The following is a 21,417-nucleotide window of genomic DNA, read 5'->3' on the forward strand; positions in this document are numbered from 1 at the left end:
AAGTAAAAAACATGACAGAGATTAGAGATTTACTGGACATGATCAAAAATCGATAAAAATTACAAATCCACTTTTAGTCCTGGCATAAACATATGGGGAAGCGATTGTGTGTGCAGAGGAATTCATCTAAAAATTCAAGTGGGACGGTTATTTCTTTGTTGATGCATTGAAATTCTATTTCTTTCCACACTATGGGCATATGACTTTTGTTTTTGTTTCCCTTTGAAAGTAATAGTTATGCAATATAAGACAACTGTAATATTCCTAGTCCTCATATATGGCTACATTTTTTAGTGTTTATGTGAATAATTAAATACTTTAATTTTACCAATAATTTCACAGAGATCATCTTCGATGTCTGATGAACAGAGACAGACAAAAGAACCATCTCCACTTTCACAGTGGGTACCAGCTGGGCATGGGTCACTTGCACAAAAGTTTATCTCTGAAATATTAAGAACAATCACAATTAGGGCAATCTGGAGGTCTCATACATCAGTGAAGATTGTCAGCAAAAACTTTGAAAATAAACTTCCAGTCGATAAGACTTCCTTGTCTCAAATAAGTCTATCGCAACTTTATATGAAAAAGGGACATAGAACACTTTATAAAGGTGAAAAAGATGAAAACCCAATCAATATGGCGTATGACTCATAAATAAAATTCTGTTTAAGCTCATGATAAATTTTGAAGACTATTTGCTGACTTGATTTAACTACGTCGCAGTGTAGCAATCAAGTCAACTGATGAGAAGAATTGATTCATCTTTACGACTTGTTTCACAACTACCAATCAAAATAGTATACACATTGCACTGGAACATATTCTACCATAATCAAATGGATATCTCACCTATTTCAATTTCACAGTTGGAGCCAGTAAAGTAGCGGTCACACTGACAAGTGTAAGAACCCAAAGAATTGATACAAGTACCCCCATTCATACAGGGTCCTGTACTGCTGGCCTGGCACTCATCTATCAAATCTGCAATGCAAACAGTAGTAAAACTTCATGAATAATGGAGATTTAGAGTGTGTGTGGGAAGTACTGCATACATCCTTTTATTTTTCATTTCAACTCGTCCCATTTATTTCTTTTTACATATTTTATTTTTTAATTTATGGGGTTGGGAGCGATTTGGAAAAAGAAGTACCTGCATCGTCTCTTAGAGAAAAGCGTATAGTGAAGCCATCCTCGGTCTTTGAGCCATCAGAGACAAACCTGGCCCAGACAACCTCTCCTGTAGATAGGAAAGGAGGTGGTCTCTCAGTCCCGGTCTGCTCCATGTTCCCTGATGTATCGATTATGGCTGACCCCAGGTCATTGATATTCAACAGGTTCCCGACAGTGACAATATCGTACAGGCGCTCGGTGTTGAAATAGATCACCTCGACATTTATATGCTTGCCGTTGGGAGCAGAGATGAACCAAAGACACTCCTCATTGTTGGGGTAGTTGGCGGGATAATTGGGCGAGACGATGTCGATGGTCGTGGTAATATCGGTCAGAGAGTAGTTGGCGCTACATGGCCCTTCTACAGAGTTCAAAGAGATACAAAAAGCAGATACAAACATCAGCGGATCATGCAAGGCAAGTCCACAAGGTACATGGATATATGTAATGTTTGAATTGACTGACTTTACCGTGTTCATGTTAAACAACACTTATGATCCGATAAAGGATAAAACCTTGTAAATTTATGTGCTTCTTGTCCCCAGTGTACTTTTTTCACATATATCTTCTCAAGTTTTCTTAATCCCTTCTCATCATCCCCCTTCTCAATTTTCTTAAAACTATTAACCACATATGCTATTTGAAAAAAGCTTATATGGAAAGTATGACACAGAAAATCTGATAATAGGTATCTGGGATACTTTTGAACATGTTTTTCAGGTTTTTAGACATAGATCATTATCCAGTCGTTGCCGGATGGTGTGTTTCTCTTGACTCTTAATCACAAAAAATGAATCTTTTCCGGTCTAATGCAGGCTAGAAATACATGTAGGAGAAAAATAGTGTGTGACAGCCTCTTAAGGCTTCAAGTCCTCCGGTCATTTCTAGGCTTTAAGTCCTCGAGTTCTTCAAGGCTTTGAGTCATTTAAACGGAAAGACAATACCTATTCAAAATAATTACCAATTTCACATCTTGGACCAGTCCACCCAGAAGGACAGGAGCAGAGGAACATGTTAACGCCATCAGTACATTGTCCTCCATTTAAACAAGGGTTGCTTGAGCATTCATCAATATCTATGTTTAAAAAAATGATAGGGATCATATAAACATCATCACATATATAATTATAATAAATCAATCCGTTAATAATCATTATTATGATAACACTGATTATAAATATTTTCCGCAAAGAAAGAGAGTTTGAAAATCTGTTTTAGTAGGCAACTCTGTAAACATGTTCTTTCAGTTTCAATTGTTTCTATAAAAAAAACACCTCCTGAGCTATCACTTTGACGTAGAAAAGGGACTGATTATTAGGGGCTTAGACAACTCTGAAATTAAGAATATCTGTAGTTTTGGTGCACAGCAGGGGTTTAGACATCTTTGAAAATTCTGAATATCTATAGTTTTGTGCAGATATGTGCAAAATTTAAATTGAGAAAAAAAATTAGAGCATCACTACCCCTTGGTTGCCTTTCCAACCCCCATAACTTCCTTAAGTGTAGTAAATATTCAAAGAAAATCATGAGTTTAATGCAACCATTTAAGATGAACAAGGAGGTTGCATAAAAGAAGGAGGGAAATAGGAGGGGAATGATAAACAGAAGTATCAATGTTGATGAATAAGAAACTAATAATGAAAGAAGATATAACAAATGGAATGAAAAAATATCAGCAAAAATAAAAGGAAACCTACCTATCTCACATAACGTTCCTCTATATCCAGGTATGCAAGTACAGGTGAAACTATTGATATCAGGAGTGCATGCAGCACCATTCATACACGGGTTCGGATTGCATGTATCAATTACTGCAAGATAAAACATGATGAGTATACTGTTAATGTTCTGAATCGAAAACATTATTATTATTACTAAAAATAGGAACATTGACATGTCAATGTTACAATATGACATGGTTTCAGTAAAAAAGAAATTAAAGGTAGAAATTTGCAGCACTGTTAAAGAAATTTTATCAAGTACTAGTATTGGTAATTAATAGCTATCACAGTAGAAACAACAAAATACCCATATTATACATTGGCATATACCTAATAAATGAGCTTATGCCATTAAAAAAATCATAATATTGTGGAGCATTTAGAGACTTGTAATCATGCAAATTATATTCTACACAGCAAGCTTAAGTATAATTTTTATTACTGCTATAACATGTACACCTTTTTTATTTTTCAATATTCTACTAAAAAACAATATTAAAGGAAAATAGTTGACAAATACAAAATCATGTTTCTCTAACTTTGCCAACTGATTGAACCAGCCTATTGTTAATCACATTTGGGGAAGTCTTTGTTTCATTCTTCTTTATTAGACAAAAGGTTTGATAACAGATGACAAGATTGACTTCAACTGTCGGCAAAAACCCCACATTTTTACAGCGATTATATGATTCTTATTAAGGAATGTGTACTGGAGTGTTCAGGATTTTACATGGTTGCATTTCTTAAATATTCCAGCATTTCATAGACAGTTCGAGTCGAGTGTAATTTTACAGACAGCTTTATGATACCTTATTTATATAATTTATTTATTCAATTCAGGCTAATATTATATTATATCTTGACTTTCAACATTTTGATCAACAAATGGATTGTGAATAAAGACATAAAAGATGGAACTTACTGATGTCACAGAGAGCTCCGGTATACCCAGTAAGGCAGAGGCAAGTGAATGTATTAATGCCATCGAAACACACTCCACCATTCAGACATGGATTGGATGTTCCACTGCTCAATAAACAATCATCAATGTCTAAAGAAACAACAGGAAAGTGAGAGAGAGAGAGAGAGAGAGAGGGGGTAGGACAGTGGTGACAGGAGAGAAGATGATGAAAAAGAACAATGATGATGTGTGTATGTGTGTGGGAGAGAGAAAGAGAGAGAGAATGGGATAGGAAATGATAGTGAGAAAGAGAAAGAAGAGAGAATAGAAAGATGAAGACAGAGAGGGAGAAAGGAAAAAGAGAGAAGAGGTACAAAAGATTAGCATATCATGTACAAAGATATTATAAAGTTGTACCTAATAATGAACAATGCTTATCATTCTTTTATACTCTACATACATTGAATGCAAATAAAATAAAAATGTAGACAAGTGAAAAGTTAGGGCTGTTTTTTAGTCTATTGACTATGGCCAATGTCCCTGTTAAAATACAAATTTCACTATTAGTTATTTCCAATGGAAATGAAACCTGTTCATTCTGTAATTATAATGCAGGTTTGGATAGCACATCCTTGCTAGAAAGAAAGGTGTGATACACATGAGAATGATAGTATTATCATCTAAATTCTCACTTGTTGCACATGTAGTGCCTGTGAATCCAGTAGCACATTGACAGGTAAATCCATTGACTTCATCCATACAAATCCCACCATTCTGACAAGGATTGACTGGATTGCAGTTGTCATCATCTATAATAAAAATGATAGGTTAACAGCAGTAATAGGATTGATAAAAATGACAATAATAAAATAAACACTTATACACCAGTGATAAAAAATAAAATTGTGTTTCTTTTATACGGATAATAAAATCATTGTTAAAAAAACCAACCTACATGAGCATGGGAAAACTTCAAGCAATGCACTAGAGTCTAATCAGTCCTACTATATTAAAAAGCTGTCCCAGCAATATGCTTTATTCACTGAATTGCCCTTAATAAATTTGAATCATTTTCAAATGAATGACATCGATGCACTGCTATCTATCCATTTAATGATACCTATGCTTTCTATTTCAGAATGCATAAAGTTAATGATAAAATATCATGTTACAAAATAACCAAGTTTGCGGGAAGACCAGCTCATCAAACTGAATTGGGTACCTTGGGAGCAAGAGTTATTACTATTATTATTATATCTGTCTTTTCAAAATATATTTTGTGACAAAAAATGGGTAATATATGTCCTGTATAAGTTAATGACTTTTATATGATATTTAAATTGATTTTCAAAAGGTTTACAGTATATGCTGACATTATTTCTCATTTGAATATATACCTACATTTTATAATGTGTTACATAATTTCTTTGGGAGATATTTAGAAAAAACAATCATCTTACTGATTTCACATAAGACACCGCTATAACCAGTTGGACAAACACATTCGAAGAAATTCTCTCTGTCCTGGCACTGTCCACCGTTCAGACAAGGCAAACTTGCACACTCATCGATATCTAGAAAAACAAACATAACAGATGAAACAAATAAGCATGTGCTCTCGCACTTCAGCATATTCTATTAATATTCCTTCAAAAATCTTTACATTGAACATCTTCATTGAAGTTTATATAAACACAGGATAGAAGATTCATGAATACACAATATAAAGAAAGTGAGAGAGGAAGATAAAAATAATATCAGGAGAATAGCCAGATGGAGAAAAAGAAAATAAAGGAGGAGGAGGAGAAGAAGAAGCAATAACAAAGAAAACAATCAGTGATGGTCATGGGCAGCAATCCATAGGCTGCGATCCCTGAGCAACAAAAAAAAATATGGCCTGTCTCCCTCGAATTTCAAAATGTGTTTTGCAACCTATGGGAGAGAGTTATCTCACTGCCAACTAGAGGGACCAAAAATATAATAAAAAGAACGATAATGATGATGGTAACTTACTGATTTGGCAGCGACTGCCTGTCCATCCACTGAAACATGTGCAGGAGAAGTCATTCACCATATCATTGCAGACACCATTGGAGTTACATGGTTGTACAGTGGTTAAGCACTCATCAATCTCTGCATGATAAAACATGAGAAATGAACTATTGAATGTAAAATTCTCTAAAAGCATTCATAGGTCCGTATTTTGAACTCGGGTTTAATTTAAACTCTGGACTAAAACTGTGGTTTAACAATGGATAGCAAATGGCGACACAAATCTTAAACAATACAGGTTCGATTTTTCAGCTCATTTGTTCCTCAGATCTTTCACAACTTTCTGTGAATAATAGCTGAATCAGTTATATTTACCACTATAGCATCAAGAGCATAGTGGACATTAAAAAACATACAATGTTAACACATGGTTGACATTTTCGGCTTCCATAATTTTAGCACAGTGTTAGACCATGGCCTAAGATAGGCTGGAGTTCAGAAACCGGACCTTCATGTCATTACATACATATCAAAATAATACAATATTTTAGAATATCATAATACAAATAACATCATTGGTTAGAAAAAGGAAGTATAAAAGCAGAAGTAGAAAAATTACTCTCTATATTGCATCAAAATTATCTCTGTGTATTAATAAACATTCATGGAATCATTTTAAGGTTCATTGAGTCCTTATATAATATCTTACGTTAGCGAGAAAGTGATCGTTGTTGATTATAATGCAAATTAAATCATTTTCATCATTTTGAAATTTTATGAGTTTTTAGATAGTCTTTGATGTACTCACCAAGGCATGAATCAACATTACTCTCAGTTTTTCTCTGGATCATTCATTTTCTAATTATCTGTTTTTCTTTATTTTTTCAATAAAAGATATACTCACTGAGGATGTAGACAGAAATATTTTTTTCAAAAAACTATTCATTTCTTTATGCATCCAATTGTATTCTTAAATTAATTTTCACTATTGTTACAGAAATATTTTATAGATATCTATCTTGTATTCTCTTTTTTAGACTTTGTCTGGCGAAAATTATACTTTTCTTAAAGCAGTAATGATTCTTCTTTTTATCATATCAATGTATACTAGTATCTTGAGGTGTCGCTGGATAAGTAAGATAACTGTTACTAATAATTTGATGATTCATTTCAAATGCACATCAGCTAGTACGAGGTAAATCAACAAAACAAGAAAAAGAAATAGTACACTGCATGGTATATTACATCAAAAACACATAATTTACTTGAAAATCAAAGACTATGCTAACATGTTGTAAACAGTATTAAATTAAAATGTATCAAAGTTCGTAAGTACACTGTCACATTGAGTTGAGATATGGTTATCAAAGAATGGCTTACCAACTCCACACCGAATTCCTTGGTATCCAGCAGCACAGGTGCACCTATAGCCATTATTCTCATCTGTACAGGTCCCACCATTTTTACAGGGGTTGCTGATACAAAACTGCACCTCTGCAATGTGTCAGTGTAAATTAATTGAGCTATTATTATCATTGATATTCATCATTGCATTGTTATAATTGTAATTGTATAATTACTTTTATTATTGCTATTGTCATCATAATAATGAGTGTCATCATCATCATCATCATCATTGACATTATTATTAAGTTATTGTTAATATTATTATTATTATTATCATTATTATCAATAAAATTATAATAATTTTCATTGTTATTAGTATTGTTACTATGATCATCATCATATGAGAATCAGTAACTCTTCGTAAGAAGGAAAGTGTTGCCTGAAATAAATGATGATAATGATGAGAAGTGTAAAACAACCTTACAGTTACTGCCAAGTTCAAGAACTGAAATTCTTAATTTTTGTCTTAGAATCTAAGTTGAAATTAGATTAGGCTATTATGAGCCTCTCCTTAAAAAGCAGAGTAAAAACAGTAATCATCAAAGTGGCATCATAACAACCTTACGATGAACAACAATTAATTCCTGTTTTGACTTATGCTCCTAGCTGCTACGTTTAACTAACACGTGTGTATATTCCTGATGATTATTTTGGTTATTATGTTACAAATAAGAAAAATGGCAGTTGTTGATGAACCGAGTTGGGTACCGATCACATATTTTTGGTGAGCTTAGTGAATTTTTACTTACCCATCAGGCAGCGTGGTCCAGTCCATGCCGGTGGGCAGGCACATGTATAGCCACCAACTTGGTCCGTACAAGATCCACCATTCATACAAGGGCTACTCAGACATTCGTCGACGTCTAGAATGTAAAAAAAATGGGGGGTGAGGAAAATTGTCATTTGTCTAAAGGTCTCTAATTATGAATGTCAATGTATGTCTTTTTTATTAATAGTTATGCCATGTTTTAGTCAGAATCCAAGTCTACTAATCAGGGACTCAGTGTTAACAAGAATCATAGGGACGCCATCATGATCACAGAGTCTTGGATTCCTGGTACAAATGTGGATCAAATAGCTATTGAGGGATTCTTAATGAAGCATAGGTCAAGAATATTATTCCCCCGAGGGGATCACATAATATTTCCACAGTTCACCCAATTACCGTTAACAATCATTCCTCTGTCCTGGCAGTACAATAAATGTTGAAGGTTTCAATGAATATAACTGTTGTATGGGAACTAAATACATACTGATTTCACATCTGTCGCCTGTCCAAGCCGAAGTACAGAAACAAGTGAACTCATTCACATTGGGTCCATTGATACACGTCCCTCCATTAAAGCATGGTGAATCCAAAATTAGACATTCGTCAATATCTGAAAATGATAGAAAGAAATATGAATACTGATTTTTATTTCTGAAAAGTTCTTGATTTCGATGTATTGATGCATTTAACCAATGATTTTCTGATTCATTTATGTATACCTATGTATGTTTTTACACTTTATGAAAACAATTTCGCGGTTTTTGTAATATTATCGTCCTGGGTTAAAGGAAGAAATATTAAATTTGTTTTTTAATATAAATAGAAAGCTGAAGAAGCGACCAGCATTAGAACTGGAACCACTCTTCGAATATTGTTTATTGTTGGTCTAGCTGACAAGATTCAATATCATTTATTCAGAGATTTGTATTCTACTTGAATTGCTACTTAAGTCATGGTGATGATGATGATGCTTAAGAATATAAACAATATTAGGAATCATAATAATAATTCAATGAGCAATCAATGTATGATAATTTTCATCATACTGATCACAATGATAGTGATAATTACTTTGGAGACAAAACTAAGTGAAACAATAATGGTAATAGAAAAAAAAATAATATTCTTAAAACATTATCCCTTCATGAATAATGATAATCGTTCAGTAATAATCTGAGTAATGATCTTTTACTACAATACTAATGAAAAAAAGGATGCGGATCTCAGTTATTTTGATAAATCATTAGATGCTTAACACTTCTTTTAAGAATTACATAATATTCTCAATTTTCTTCATGATCTCCAAGAACATATTTCACTCCTTTGTGATTAGTTACTAAAAGATAGAAGGGATCAGCATAAAAGAAAAATAAGAAATTCAGTACTAATTTGCATTCTGCATTTTATCACAACGAAAGCCTACCTTCAGTACAAATATCGCCAGTCCAGCCCTGTGCACAAATGCAACTGAAGTCATCCTCGCCCTCCTTACATGTTCCCCCATTTTGGCAGGGTGCACTGAAACAAAATCGGGCACCTGTTACAGAAAGCAAACAGTAAATACACACATTAGCAGTCACAATCTACCCTTCCTTGGGTGGTAGGGGTGGGGGCTAAACATCCCCTTCTACTAATTATCATGAAATGATGGTGTGGTGGGAGACTAATTCAATGGTACTGACTCTAAGTCTAAGAAAGAAAAATAGAAATGTAAGAAATAACTAGTCTAGGGTGAATATATGTGTATATTATGCACATCAGTACCAAGATGCAACATATATTTGACAGGATCATTGAAACTGAAGACTCTCCTTTAATTGTTTACTTCAGAGAATACATTAAATGTACAGGAATCCACAACATGCAAACATTTATTGACAATCTCAGATATCTGATTTGAATAGATTATCAAATTTTTTTTCACTCATTCTTTCACATAACAATTTTATTTGAATTTGTATATTTACTTTGACCTTCAGCAGGGTTACTGTCCAACTTGTACCTTACAATTTAAACAACCGTGTATTTCAAAATTACGGAAAGAGACGAGTGTGACTTGCAGATGTTGACTATCAATAGTGTTCATCCCATGGAAAATTTGGTCAGGCATACATACAAAACGGTTTTTGAACTTGGAAATTCAGTGGGATTTTTAGCTGCATTCAACTTTTTGTGACACACCCATGTCAAAATTATTAAACCTATCTTTCAGTGAGCAATCCACACTTGGCAATAAATGTTCACCAGCTGTCATATCAAAGTTGCAAAATATACTGTATCATGAATGCATGATCAATGTATGATAAAATCCTTGCAAACAAAATCAGTGCATGAGTAAGCTTACATTTGGCGTAAAAGCCATATTGATTTTATAGGTACATAGTCACAGCCTAAGATGCACAACAAATGTCATTAATAAAAAAAAAAGGTTGTTTTTTCTCAAATATCTTTACATCAATTTCTCTTTTACTATCACTCTATGAGTATTCCACCTCAAGATAATATATTACATATTGGATCATTTTGTGCAACGTTAAGCCTATTACAATTCATTTTCAATATTACATCACAGTGATTCTCACTGGATGAGAAAGCTGGCAAACTAATCATCAGGAGAGTGAAAAAAAAAATGTGTCATGCTTACTTATCTCACAACGGTCTCCAGTCCATTCCACTGGGCAGTCGCAGACATACTTATTGATCTGATCACGGCAGGTACCACCATTCAAACATGGGCTACTGGCACATTCATTAATATCTGGGATCAATGACAGAAGAGATTGTCAGTAACTAATTAAGGTACAGAAACAAAACTGTACATGACAGGAGGTGACACTGTAAACACTGTTGCAAGAAAAGTACACCCTCGTGTATTCAATTACACTTTAAAGTTTGAACACTGAATACGCATTCAACATAATGTATAGTCCAACACTAATAGTAAAACGTTTGGCGTGGTTCTCTGAGATCATAATGCCATGGCTTTTTGCAGTGATTAATGTCAGAGATTCGGTCATGTGAAAAAAGAAGCCATGTCAAATGGCAAAGAATGAAGAGAAGAGCAGGAGGAATAAAAACTTACTTGTTTGGCACAAATTATCAGTATAGCCTGGTCGACAGCGGCAAACAAAAGAATTGACTTGATCCACACATTCCCCACCATTCTGACAAGGCCTAGACAAACACTCATTGATATCTATACAAAAAAAATTAAGAGGAGAAATACAAAAACATATTAAAGACACGTTGACCTCTGAAAGAAGCTCTTAATTATTTCCAAAGTTTCTGATTCCAAATTAAATGAAAATATGAGAATATCTATACAAACTATACTCAATCTGATCTGTTTTCTTCAAAATCTCAAATAAATAATATGTATGCACTCTTTTAATCTGTTTTAGATTCTTTCCAACAAATCAATAAAATCTCCCCTTCACTTGATTCATCAAAAATATAAGCCTCCATCTTTAATATATTGAGAAAATTCACTCTTTTAGTGCTACACAACACACTCCTTGATATGTAGTACTACCCCCCCCCCCCTCCAACATACTTAGTCTTCAGTTTCAGATGATATAGGCCTTATCAAAATTTGACTATAATGTTATAAATTGGACGGTTTAATGAAATTGAACGAATATCACTTGTAATATTATTTAAAAGCTCATGAGGCACACTCTTTGGACTCATATTTAAGGAATCTCTAAAATACTAGGCATTGATTTCTAAAATAGTTTTAATTTTATATGATGGGCCAATATGTTGGGACTTGTTAACACAACTAGAAATCACAAGCATCTACATAACAGAGAGAGAGAAAATGTTCACTCACCCTCTCCACACTGTTTTCCAGAGTATCCTGGTAGACAGGTGCACCTGTAGTCAGCAACAAGATCAGTACATTGAGCTCCATTCCGGCAAGGACCACTGGAACATTCGTTTATGTCTACAGACACAATAATAAAAGTCATAAACATTGAGAGACGACAATATTCAGGTGAATGTTTAAACGTGATAAAGTGTTTAATAGCTTTTTTTCATTAATAGAACATATGGGATGTCATCATTTTATTCTTGGACCTCTCAAGGAATGAAATGCAACATCATCATCATTATCATCATCATCATCTATCATCACTACCACCACCATCATTATCATCCTCCTCATCATCCTCATCATCATTATCATCCCACCACCACCACCATCATCATCATCATCATCATCACATATTATCAGCATCATCATCACCATCGTCTTCATCATTACTATCATCATTAGATTAAGATTTAGTGTCTTTGGTTTGCTACTCTGTGTATCACAAACAATGACGATGCTGATTAAAACACATTCATAATCACATTTCATTTACTTCCTTTCTTCTTTTGGGGGTTTCAATGGAAATAAAATGGTATTAACATATTTCTTGGCTTTAACAAGATGAGAATGGTATTTCATGTTGGTGCACCATATTGATGGCACAATTTTATCATGCGATTAGCCCTAACTTACCTACTGAGCAGTCGAATGCACTATAGCCCGCAACACAATCACATGTAAAGTAAGTGTCCAGATCGTTGCAGGCTCCTCCGTTTAAGCAAGGATTAGATATACATGGGTTGACCTCTGGTTAGAGTGAAAGCAAAGTGAGTTTCAATTATTCATTAATCAAGCTGAAACATTCATGCTCTTCGATTCTCAACCAAAAAAAGGGAATCGTGTCATTTTTTGTAGCTTTTATTAGCAGGAGGTAACTTGCTTTTGATAGCTTTTACAAGTCTTTCAATTAAAACATTGTGGTGCACCATTCATGGCGTGTTTAAAAACATAACATATTAGATCATATAAAAACATAATTCTTATAAAAAAAAAACCAACTCTATAAACGCTTCTAAATAGTCTGCTACTTTTTACAAATCCATATCACAACATGACTTATGCTTTCAAGTATATAAGTCTTACAATAAATATCATACACCATCATTATCTTTTTAAACCCACATTCGTAATACAAAGTGTTGTATGAAAAGGTTTATGACTCAAAATTATCAAAAAGTACATTGGCATATGGCAGGAAATTCCATGAATGATTGAGCTCCGTGCCAGATTTCTTGTTTGAGAACAGGGATCAGTGATATTTGACATTACTCTCAGCCAATCATAGACCTTGATTAGCAGTAACTTATACCATGTAATGCTCCCTATCACCCTACATACCGTCTCCGCAGATCACGCCTTCATATGCAGTGGTGCAGATGCATTCAAACCCGTTAACTTTATCTCTGCATATTCCTCCATTTAAGCAAGGATCACTTGCACATTCGTCGATATCTGCAAAATCAAACAAATTATGATCATTAGTATCCATTGATGTGAGATTAATTTTTGGACAAAAATGCCTCAACCTAATTAGAGAATGTTGAATATAATTTAAAGCATGTTGTGAAACAATTGTTGTACACCATTATATTTTTATAAGTTGTACCTCATCTATAAAGAGTGCCTCTTGTAACCCTTGAAACCTGTAGTTTGTGTCGATTGCCAAAATAAATCTTGCAAAAACATGTGTGGATGTACAAAGTAATGTTCAAGTTAAAATTTTACTGATTGTTGTATCATTTTATTCTCTTTATTATTATTATTCTTTGGGGATTGGAAATTAAAAACGACAATAATAATGACAACTATAATTGCTTACATAACACATAACACTTCCCTTATCCATACTTTTTAAGTGCTTTGGAATAAAGCTGTATATCATAGATATTGAAAAATGTATTGAAAGACTAATCCTTAGACATTTTTTACTGCCATATTTATTTAAGTAAAATACCACAAACCTAACCACACCTTAACAACATTACATTCCTTTAAATTCAAGAATAAGCCCCATATTTTATTCATTATTGAAAGGATTCCATGAAATCATTAATTTTTATTAAAATGGCCAGTATTCAAAATATGCATAGTTAAAGTCATAATGATGCATTTTTCTTGGGCCTTCTTTCTGCTTTCCCTCCTCACCTTTGCCTGGTCACAATGTTCCAACAACATTGGTAAAAAGCAATCATGCTGGTTTTCTTAAATTCCCCAATTCCTAGATTTCAAGAGGCTTATACAACGGTATATCAATCCACAACAGGTATCGGTGTGATATATATTTGAATTTATGAGGTATCTTCATTATTTGTAATCAGTTTTTGTTGATGGCATTACCAATTGCATACTTAAAATAGCACATTGTTGGCATAAGATACTTCAATTGATAATACAAATGTAATGTACTTTTTAATAAGTAGATGGTACAAAGAAAAGCAAAACACAATGCAGGTACAGAAACACACAGAAATATTGGGAACAGGATTACATCTCCCTTTGAATTGCCTGTATACATTACATGTATTACATAATTGATAGGATGTGGTACTTACTTATTTCACAGTTTCTGCCTGTCCAGCCAGCATCACAAATACAGTTGTAATCATTAACCAGATCCTGACATACACCAAAATTACAAGGTTCTCCAATACAGTCATTGATATCTATTCAGGGAAGTAAAGAGAGAGCAAAATAATAAAACAGGGGAGAGAAAATTAAAGAGGGAGAGATAAAGAGGGATAGGTAGAGAGGAGAGGGATAAATACAGGGAGAAAGAAAGAGGGAGACATACAAAAAGAAGATGGGAGGGTGGGGGAGGGTAAAGGGCAGAATCTTGTTATTCTGCAGTTGCAAGAAGGATATTATTTTCTGTTTACTGTTGATGGATATGATCATTGGATGTACATGTGCCAGTTAAATTTATTGAAACCATATCTTGACTCCACATAAATCATCAATTACAAAGTAAACAGAAATGTAGGCACTCCTGGATTTGATTACCCATGATGTAATCTATAATCTGTATGTCAATTTTCAGAATCAATTGGCATCTACCTCCATCGATTTTTTTTTTAAATGAAGCTTAAAATTTGTTCGATTTGTGTACTTTATCTGGGTATAACATTACATCAGTAGCAGCATATTAATCTGAAATCTGATATTTAACAATGTTTTTTTTATTAGAATTGTGTATTTTATCATGAACATATATACAGTGCGTCCCACAAAAAACGAAACCGAGATTTATCGATGATTTATCATAACTTAATCACAAATACAATAGACAAATGGCCGAAAATATATCATCGCTTAATCTCGGTTTCATTTTTTTCTGGGACGCACTGTATATATGAGAGGGAGCGTGTTTTCAAATGTATTTTTCACTTTTTTAAATGGGAACTTTGTCGGTCAAATATTTTTGTACTTAAATCAATAAAAAAAATCATGATAAAGCCAAAGGGAAAAAGTGGAAAATTCATAAATCGGTAAGATTTAGCTTCACCAGTTCATCAAATAAAATACATACAAAGTGTCGATAATCTGACTTAAAATTTTCAGTGAATGAAAACAGATTTAGCTCGAGATCAGAAAATAATTCACTTACTTATATCGCAGTTGGCGCCCTCGTAGCCAGGAGCACATTGGCATTCGTAGTAAGTCCTGAAGTTAACACAGGTCGAGCTGCTAGAACATGGATCGTTTATACACAGGTCAATTTCTATGTACAAAAGAGAATTACAGCATTAGGACAAGACACATAACATTTGAAAGATTGATAGATAAATTGATAGATAGATAGATGGTATTTATTGTGATAAAAATTCAATTAGCAGCCAAAGGCTGATTTACATGAATTTATACAGAGTAAAATTTCAGTAAACAAAAAGCAAAACAATAAAAAACAACAACAAAGTATGCCAATGTATAATATTGGAAAGGGGATACAAAAAGAAATGTATACAGAGGGAGAAGTAATGGCAAAAGGAGGAATGGGGAAAGTTTAGGAGTAGACTAAAGGTATGTACCTTTAACATAATGAACATTATAACATAAATATATATTTAACTAATGTTGAATGAATAACAATAGATTAAAGAGTTGATCTTATGAAATAATACTTGCTTTTTTTAAGAAAAGAAACAAACGAAAGCTATTAGGGTCAAATTGAAGGAGGAAAACATGTATTCCATACAAAAGATTTCTGAATGAAACAGTAATCTGTGTTGGGATTACATAAACTTTCCCAAATGAATTCATGGGTATGATTTAATATTCCTAGCGAAATACACTACTCAAAAAAAGTTAAGGACCACTTTTTAAAACGTACATAAAGATTTTATACAAGGTGTTTTATTTCTGGAAATACCTCAGTACAACTGTCCTAAATGTCCTTAAACACGCTGTAATCAATTTCACGCATGGGTGGTTTCAGTTGTTGCACAATGTCTCTCGCATCACTGCACATCCTGAAAAGTGGGCCCCGAGGGGTATCAGCTACCGACATGAAGTGGTAAAAACGAATGTCTGAGTGTCTTTCAGGCAGTTCAGTAACGAGTGTGACCACCTCCTGCAGCAATAACGGCTTCACAGCGCTGTCTCATGGAGCTGATGAGGCGATTGATGTCTCTGACGTCCAGTGCATCCCATGCAGCCTCCAGAGCCACACCCAGCTGCTGCAGTCCAAGTGGATGGGCTTCGAGCTGGTCGAGACTCCTCCCCATCATGTCCCAGACGTGCTCTATCGGGTTTAAGTCCGGGGACCTCGCTGGCCACTCCATACGCTCAATCCCCTGGCCCTCAAGGAACTCGGTCACCACCCTAGCTCGGTGGGCACGGGCATTGTCATCCATGAAAATGATGTTTTGTCCCACATTTTCTGCAAATGGCACCACTATAGGTTCAAGGACCTCATCCCTGTACCTCACTCCTGTCATTGCTCCCCCTGGGACCACGTAGAGACGAGTACGGTTGGCGTAGGTGGTGCCTCCCCACACCATGACGCTGCCTCCCCCATAACGGTCATGTTCTGCAATACAGGGGTCTGCAAATCTCTCTCCTGGTCGCCTCCAGACTCTCGAACGTCCATCATTGTGGTCAAGGGAAAATCTGCTCTCATCTGTGAACAGAACTCTACGCCATTGCTGTCTGGTCCATCTGACATGCTCCCGGGCCCAGTTGAGACGAATTCTTCTGTGAGCAGGGGTGAGTGGGACACACTGAGCTGGCCGTCTGGCATGCATATTGGCTCTGTGAAGTCGGTTACGGATTGTTTGAGTGGAAACAATCACTCCAGTTGCTGCAGCGAAGTTATTGTTGAGGCGGCGTGCACTGTGAAAGCGGTTGCGGAGGCTGAGATTCGTCAAGTAGCGATCATCTCTAGGGGTTGTCGAAACTGGTCGGCCACTGCGGGGTCTCTCGGAGTATAGCCCTGTCTCTCGGTGTCTTTGATTTGCTCTGCTAATGACACTGTGTGACACGCCCAACATTCTGGCTACTCTTCGCTGACTGAGGCCAGCTTCCAGCATCCCTAGGGCTCTGGCTACATCTGTTTCACTTAGGTGGTGTCTTGGCATTGCTGTTGTAGACAAGTTGTTGATTGTACAGACTAAAGACGGAAAATGCTTTGGAAGACACTTGTCTTATGGCCCACTTTTGTACGGGCACATTGCAATGATGCCAGAGACATCATGAAAGAACTGCATGTGTGAAATTGATTTCATTGTGTTTGATGGCATCCTGGACAGCTGTATCTTGGCATTGCTGTTGTCAGCAATTTGTTGATTGTAGAGACTACTTGACGAATCTCAGCCTCCGCAACCGCTTTCACAATGACTTCGCTGCAGCAACTGGAGTGATTGTTTCCACTCAAACAATCCGTAACCGACTTCACAGAGCCAATATGCATGCCAGACGGCCAGCTCAGTGTGTCCCACTCACCCCTGCTCACAGAAGAATTCGTCTCAACTGGGCCCGGGAGCATGTCAGATGGACCAGACAGCAATGGCGTAGAGTTCTGTTCACAGATGAGAGCAGATTTTCCCTTGACCACAATGATGGACGTTCGAGAGTCTGGAGGCGACCAGGAGAGAGATTTGCAGACCCCTGTATTGCAGAACATGACCGTTATGGGGGAGGCAGCGTCATGGTGTGGGGAGGCATCACCTACGCCAACCGTACTCGTCTCTACGTGGTCCCAGGGGGAGCAATGACAGGAGTGAGGTACAGGGATGAGGTCCTTGAACCTATAGTGGTGCCATTTGCAGAAAATGTGGGACAAAACATCATTTTCATGGATGACAATGCCCGTGCCCACCGAGCTAGGGTGGTGACCGAGTTCCTTGAGGGCCAGGGGATTGAGCGTATGGAGTGGCCAGCGAGGTCCCCGGACTTAAACCCGATAGAGCACGTCTGGGACATGATGGGGAGGAGTCTCGACCAACTCGAAGCCCATCCACTTGGACTGCAGCAGCTGGGTGTGGCTCTGGAGGCTGCATGGGATGGACTGGACGTCAGAGACATCAATCGCCTCATCAGCTCCATGAGACAGCGCTGTGAAGCCGTTATTGCTGCAGGAGGAGGTCACACTCGTTACTGAACTGCCTGAAAGACACTCAAACATTCGTTTTTTACCACTTCATGTCGGTAGCTGATACCCCTCGGGGCCCACTTTTCAGGATGTGCAGTGATGCGAGAGACATTGTGCAACAACTGAAACCACCCATGCGTGAAATTGATTACAGCGTGTTTAAGGACATTTAGGACAGTTGTACTGAGGTATTTCCAGAAATAAAACACCTTGTATAAAATCTTTATGTACGTTTTAAAAAGTGGTCCTTAACTTTTTTTGAGTAGTGTACATTAACAACATAATCACATGCATACATTCAAGAACTTATATCTTCCATCTCATATTTTAAGAAAATGGTATGTTTTTGCATGCGCAGAATTTCTGCATTTATATAACACTACCACTTCATTATAATTCATGATACCTTTAAAAATTATGTCTGGCAAATCTCTCCATCTAAAGACTGACAAATTATTCATTTAAGAAAAATAAAACCATGTATCTGGATAAATATGCTAGGCATGGGCGAATGGTGTTTTTTAGCAAAAGCCATAAGGTATTTAGTGAATAATAGAGTATGACCTTTCTATTATTGCACAGGCACTGCAGCCCTCTATATTGAACCCAGCTTTGAGAAAAAGGGACGGAATTGTAGCATTGAAAAGCGACACTAGCATATGCACATTCAATGCCAGTTTATTTTCCTACCAAACCTCTGTCAAACTGATATAGTAACAAAAAAATTGCCCATTAACGAAATGTCAATGGTTCAATTTGAAATACCAAAAAAGCAAGACGAAAAGGAATATTACCAATGTCGCAATGGACTCCAGTATATCCGGGAATGCAGGTGCAGGTGTAGACATTTCTGCCGTTGTTACAAAACCCAAACGAGCCACATGGATTATTATTTACTACGCATTCGTCGATATCTGAAAAAAAATGAATGAAAATTGAATTGGGCCATTTTAGTTGGGTCATACTACTTTCATTATGATCAATGATTTACCTTTAATGTCATTATATATATGGGGGCCCGGGTTCGATTCCCGGCAGGGACATTTTTTCGGCATCACCAATTTTTCCAAAGGGTAGATAGCTCTGGGGAACCTTGATTTAAGCTACGCCTACCATTGTTCTCTTCATCCATTTCTTTACAATATTAAATAAAAGAGTTGCTAAAGCTGTTGTACATGTATAACTTCACACATTTATATATATATATATATATATATATATATATATATATATATATATATATATATATATATATATATATATATATATACATATATATATATATATATATATAGAAATAGTCTGCTTCAGCATGTGGAATGAAATAATCACAAACGGTTTAGTAAATGCCGTAGAAATAAATCGTATATTTTAAAAGGAGTGTTACTTTACCTTTCATTTTTTAGAGCTACACTCCTTTTAAAATCTACAATTTTATTTATACGGCATTTACTAAATCATTTGTTTATTATATGAATATATATATATAATATTTTATATTTTTATATATTCAGGTACTAGTCAAAAGTTGTCCAGGCTGGCGAATTGTAAAAATTGAAAAGGTATTAAAAAAAACAGAGACACAGGCAGAAAGAATAGATAGCGCTCTATAAGACATTCCCGCCTCACACCAAGCTACAGTCAGCTGCAATACAATTTTTGCAAATAAGTCTTGATAGATCTATCAATTCTACAAACAGAGCTCTCAAAGAAATAAAATCGAAACCACAGCATTACAAGACTCTTTGTTAAGTTTTCCAGAGAATTCAAATGGCTTGATTGGTTAAAAATCATAATGGTGTCAAATATTTAGAGCAGTTGTGCAAACATTTACGATGTGATAATGATTAGTCTTGGATATGCAGTAAATCCATCTCATCGGTTAGATCCTTAATCACTTAGACATGAATTGTCAACATGGTAAAAATAATCAAATAATAATAATTAAATGTAAAAATATTGGGTTATTTATCACCAACATATGGTCACACAGCATGAGGTGGAAAGAACTTAAAAAGTAGGGCAACTCTGCCCCTTAGTCTTAGTCTAATATACCCATTGCCTATGGAAACTGGTGGTTGTCCCTGTAAAGAGTAATATGTTCAGTTACATAATTAATTGATCAACAAGTTTTCTTCCAAGTGCCCTTCTTCCTTAAAAAACAATAATATAAAAAGAACATCATAAAGGCGTATTTATCAAACATTGGAAAAAAAATATGCAATTCTTTTTGTTGCTGTGTCAAAGCTAATATGAAAAACATGTCGTATAGGTATGCTTACCTTGCGAGCATATAGTTCCTGTGTAGCCAGGGGCGCAAATACAAGTGAACATATTCTGTCCATTCTGACAAGTTGCTCCATTCACGCATGGCCCGGACGCACATTCGTCGATATCTAATAATGCAAAAACAATGGCAATCTTCCAGGAATTAGTTCATCTGAAATTCATCAGACTAATAAAATTACAGAGAACACATGGATAGTCGGTGTAAAAACTATCGTTTGTATCTAAGAAATTAGTATCGATTTAATGTACAGTATTTTGATAACGTCTCATAATATGAATATGTTATTAGGTGCAAGTTTGATTTTAAATTATGTGATTTTATTAAACATTGAACTACCGAAATAAAATCTGACGAATTATCGCATAACAATCCTTTTTCAAACACCGTGGAAATTGCATTACTTCATTCTAGTAGAGGTTTTAAGTTAATCATTTCCTGACAAGCAAACTTAAAATCTCTACACTTTCGGGGGGGGGGGGGGGGCTTTGTGTACTCTGCACGACTGTCCCCCCCCCCCCCTTCCCAAATTCCGGTACTGATTTCGCTCTCATTTTGCTCAAAAAAACAGGATGATGAAAACTGATACAGACAGTCCTCCCCTCATGTAGTTCTAAAAAAAGCATATCCTGGCAAAAGTAAAGCAGGAAAAGGGAGGAGAAATAGTGGGGGATGGAGGAAAGAGAACAAACTATCCGAAAGAA

General features: G+C 35.5%; 1 protein-coding gene across 1 annotated transcript in view; it reads right to left on the bottom strand.

Annotated features, from left to right (window-relative positions):
• Positions 1 to 21,417, bottom strand: part of LOC129270428 (neurogenic locus notch homolog protein 1-like) — a 60,182-nt gene that overhangs the window by 11,492 nt on the left and 27,273 nt on the right. Inside the window, exons 20-41 of the mRNA XM_064105713.1 lie at positions 20,709 to 20,822; positions 19,221 to 19,340; positions 15,445 to 15,558; positions 14,393 to 14,503; positions 13,179 to 13,292; positions 12,474 to 12,587; positions 11,796 to 11,909; positions 11,046 to 11,159; positions 10,608 to 10,721; positions 9,387 to 9,500; positions 8,448 to 8,573; positions 7,944 to 8,057; positions 7,168 to 7,281; positions 5,809 to 5,928; positions 5,256 to 5,369; positions 4,488 to 4,604; positions 3,817 to 3,945; positions 2,871 to 2,984; positions 2,135 to 2,248; positions 1,154 to 1,534; positions 853 to 984; positions 329 to 445 (exon numbers count right to left, since the gene is read on the bottom strand). Of these exons, the coding sequence (XP_063961783.1) occupies positions 329 to 445; positions 853 to 984; positions 1,154 to 1,534; positions 2,135 to 2,248; positions 2,871 to 2,984; positions 3,817 to 3,945; positions 4,488 to 4,604; positions 5,256 to 5,369; positions 5,809 to 5,928; positions 7,168 to 7,281; positions 7,944 to 8,057; positions 8,448 to 8,573; positions 9,387 to 9,500; positions 10,608 to 10,721; positions 11,046 to 11,159; positions 11,796 to 11,909; positions 12,474 to 12,587; positions 13,179 to 13,292; positions 14,393 to 14,503; positions 15,445 to 15,558; positions 19,221 to 19,340; positions 20,709 to 20,822 (2,835 nt within the window). The remainder of the gene's footprint in view (positions 1 to 328; positions 446 to 852; positions 985 to 1,153; positions 1,535 to 2,134; positions 2,249 to 2,870; positions 2,985 to 3,816; positions 3,946 to 4,487; positions 4,605 to 5,255; positions 5,370 to 5,808; positions 5,929 to 7,167; positions 7,282 to 7,943; positions 8,058 to 8,447; positions 8,574 to 9,386; positions 9,501 to 10,607; positions 10,722 to 11,045; positions 11,160 to 11,795; positions 11,910 to 12,473; positions 12,588 to 13,178; positions 13,293 to 14,392; positions 14,504 to 15,444; positions 15,559 to 19,220; positions 19,341 to 20,708; positions 20,823 to 21,417) is intronic.

This window comes from Lytechinus pictus, chromosome 10, assembly GCF_037042905.1.
Source record: "Lytechinus pictus isolate F3 Inbred chromosome 10, Lp3.0, whole genome shotgun sequence".
NCBI lineage: Eukaryota > Metazoa > Echinodermata > Echinoidea > Temnopleuroida > Toxopneustidae > Lytechinus > Lytechinus pictus.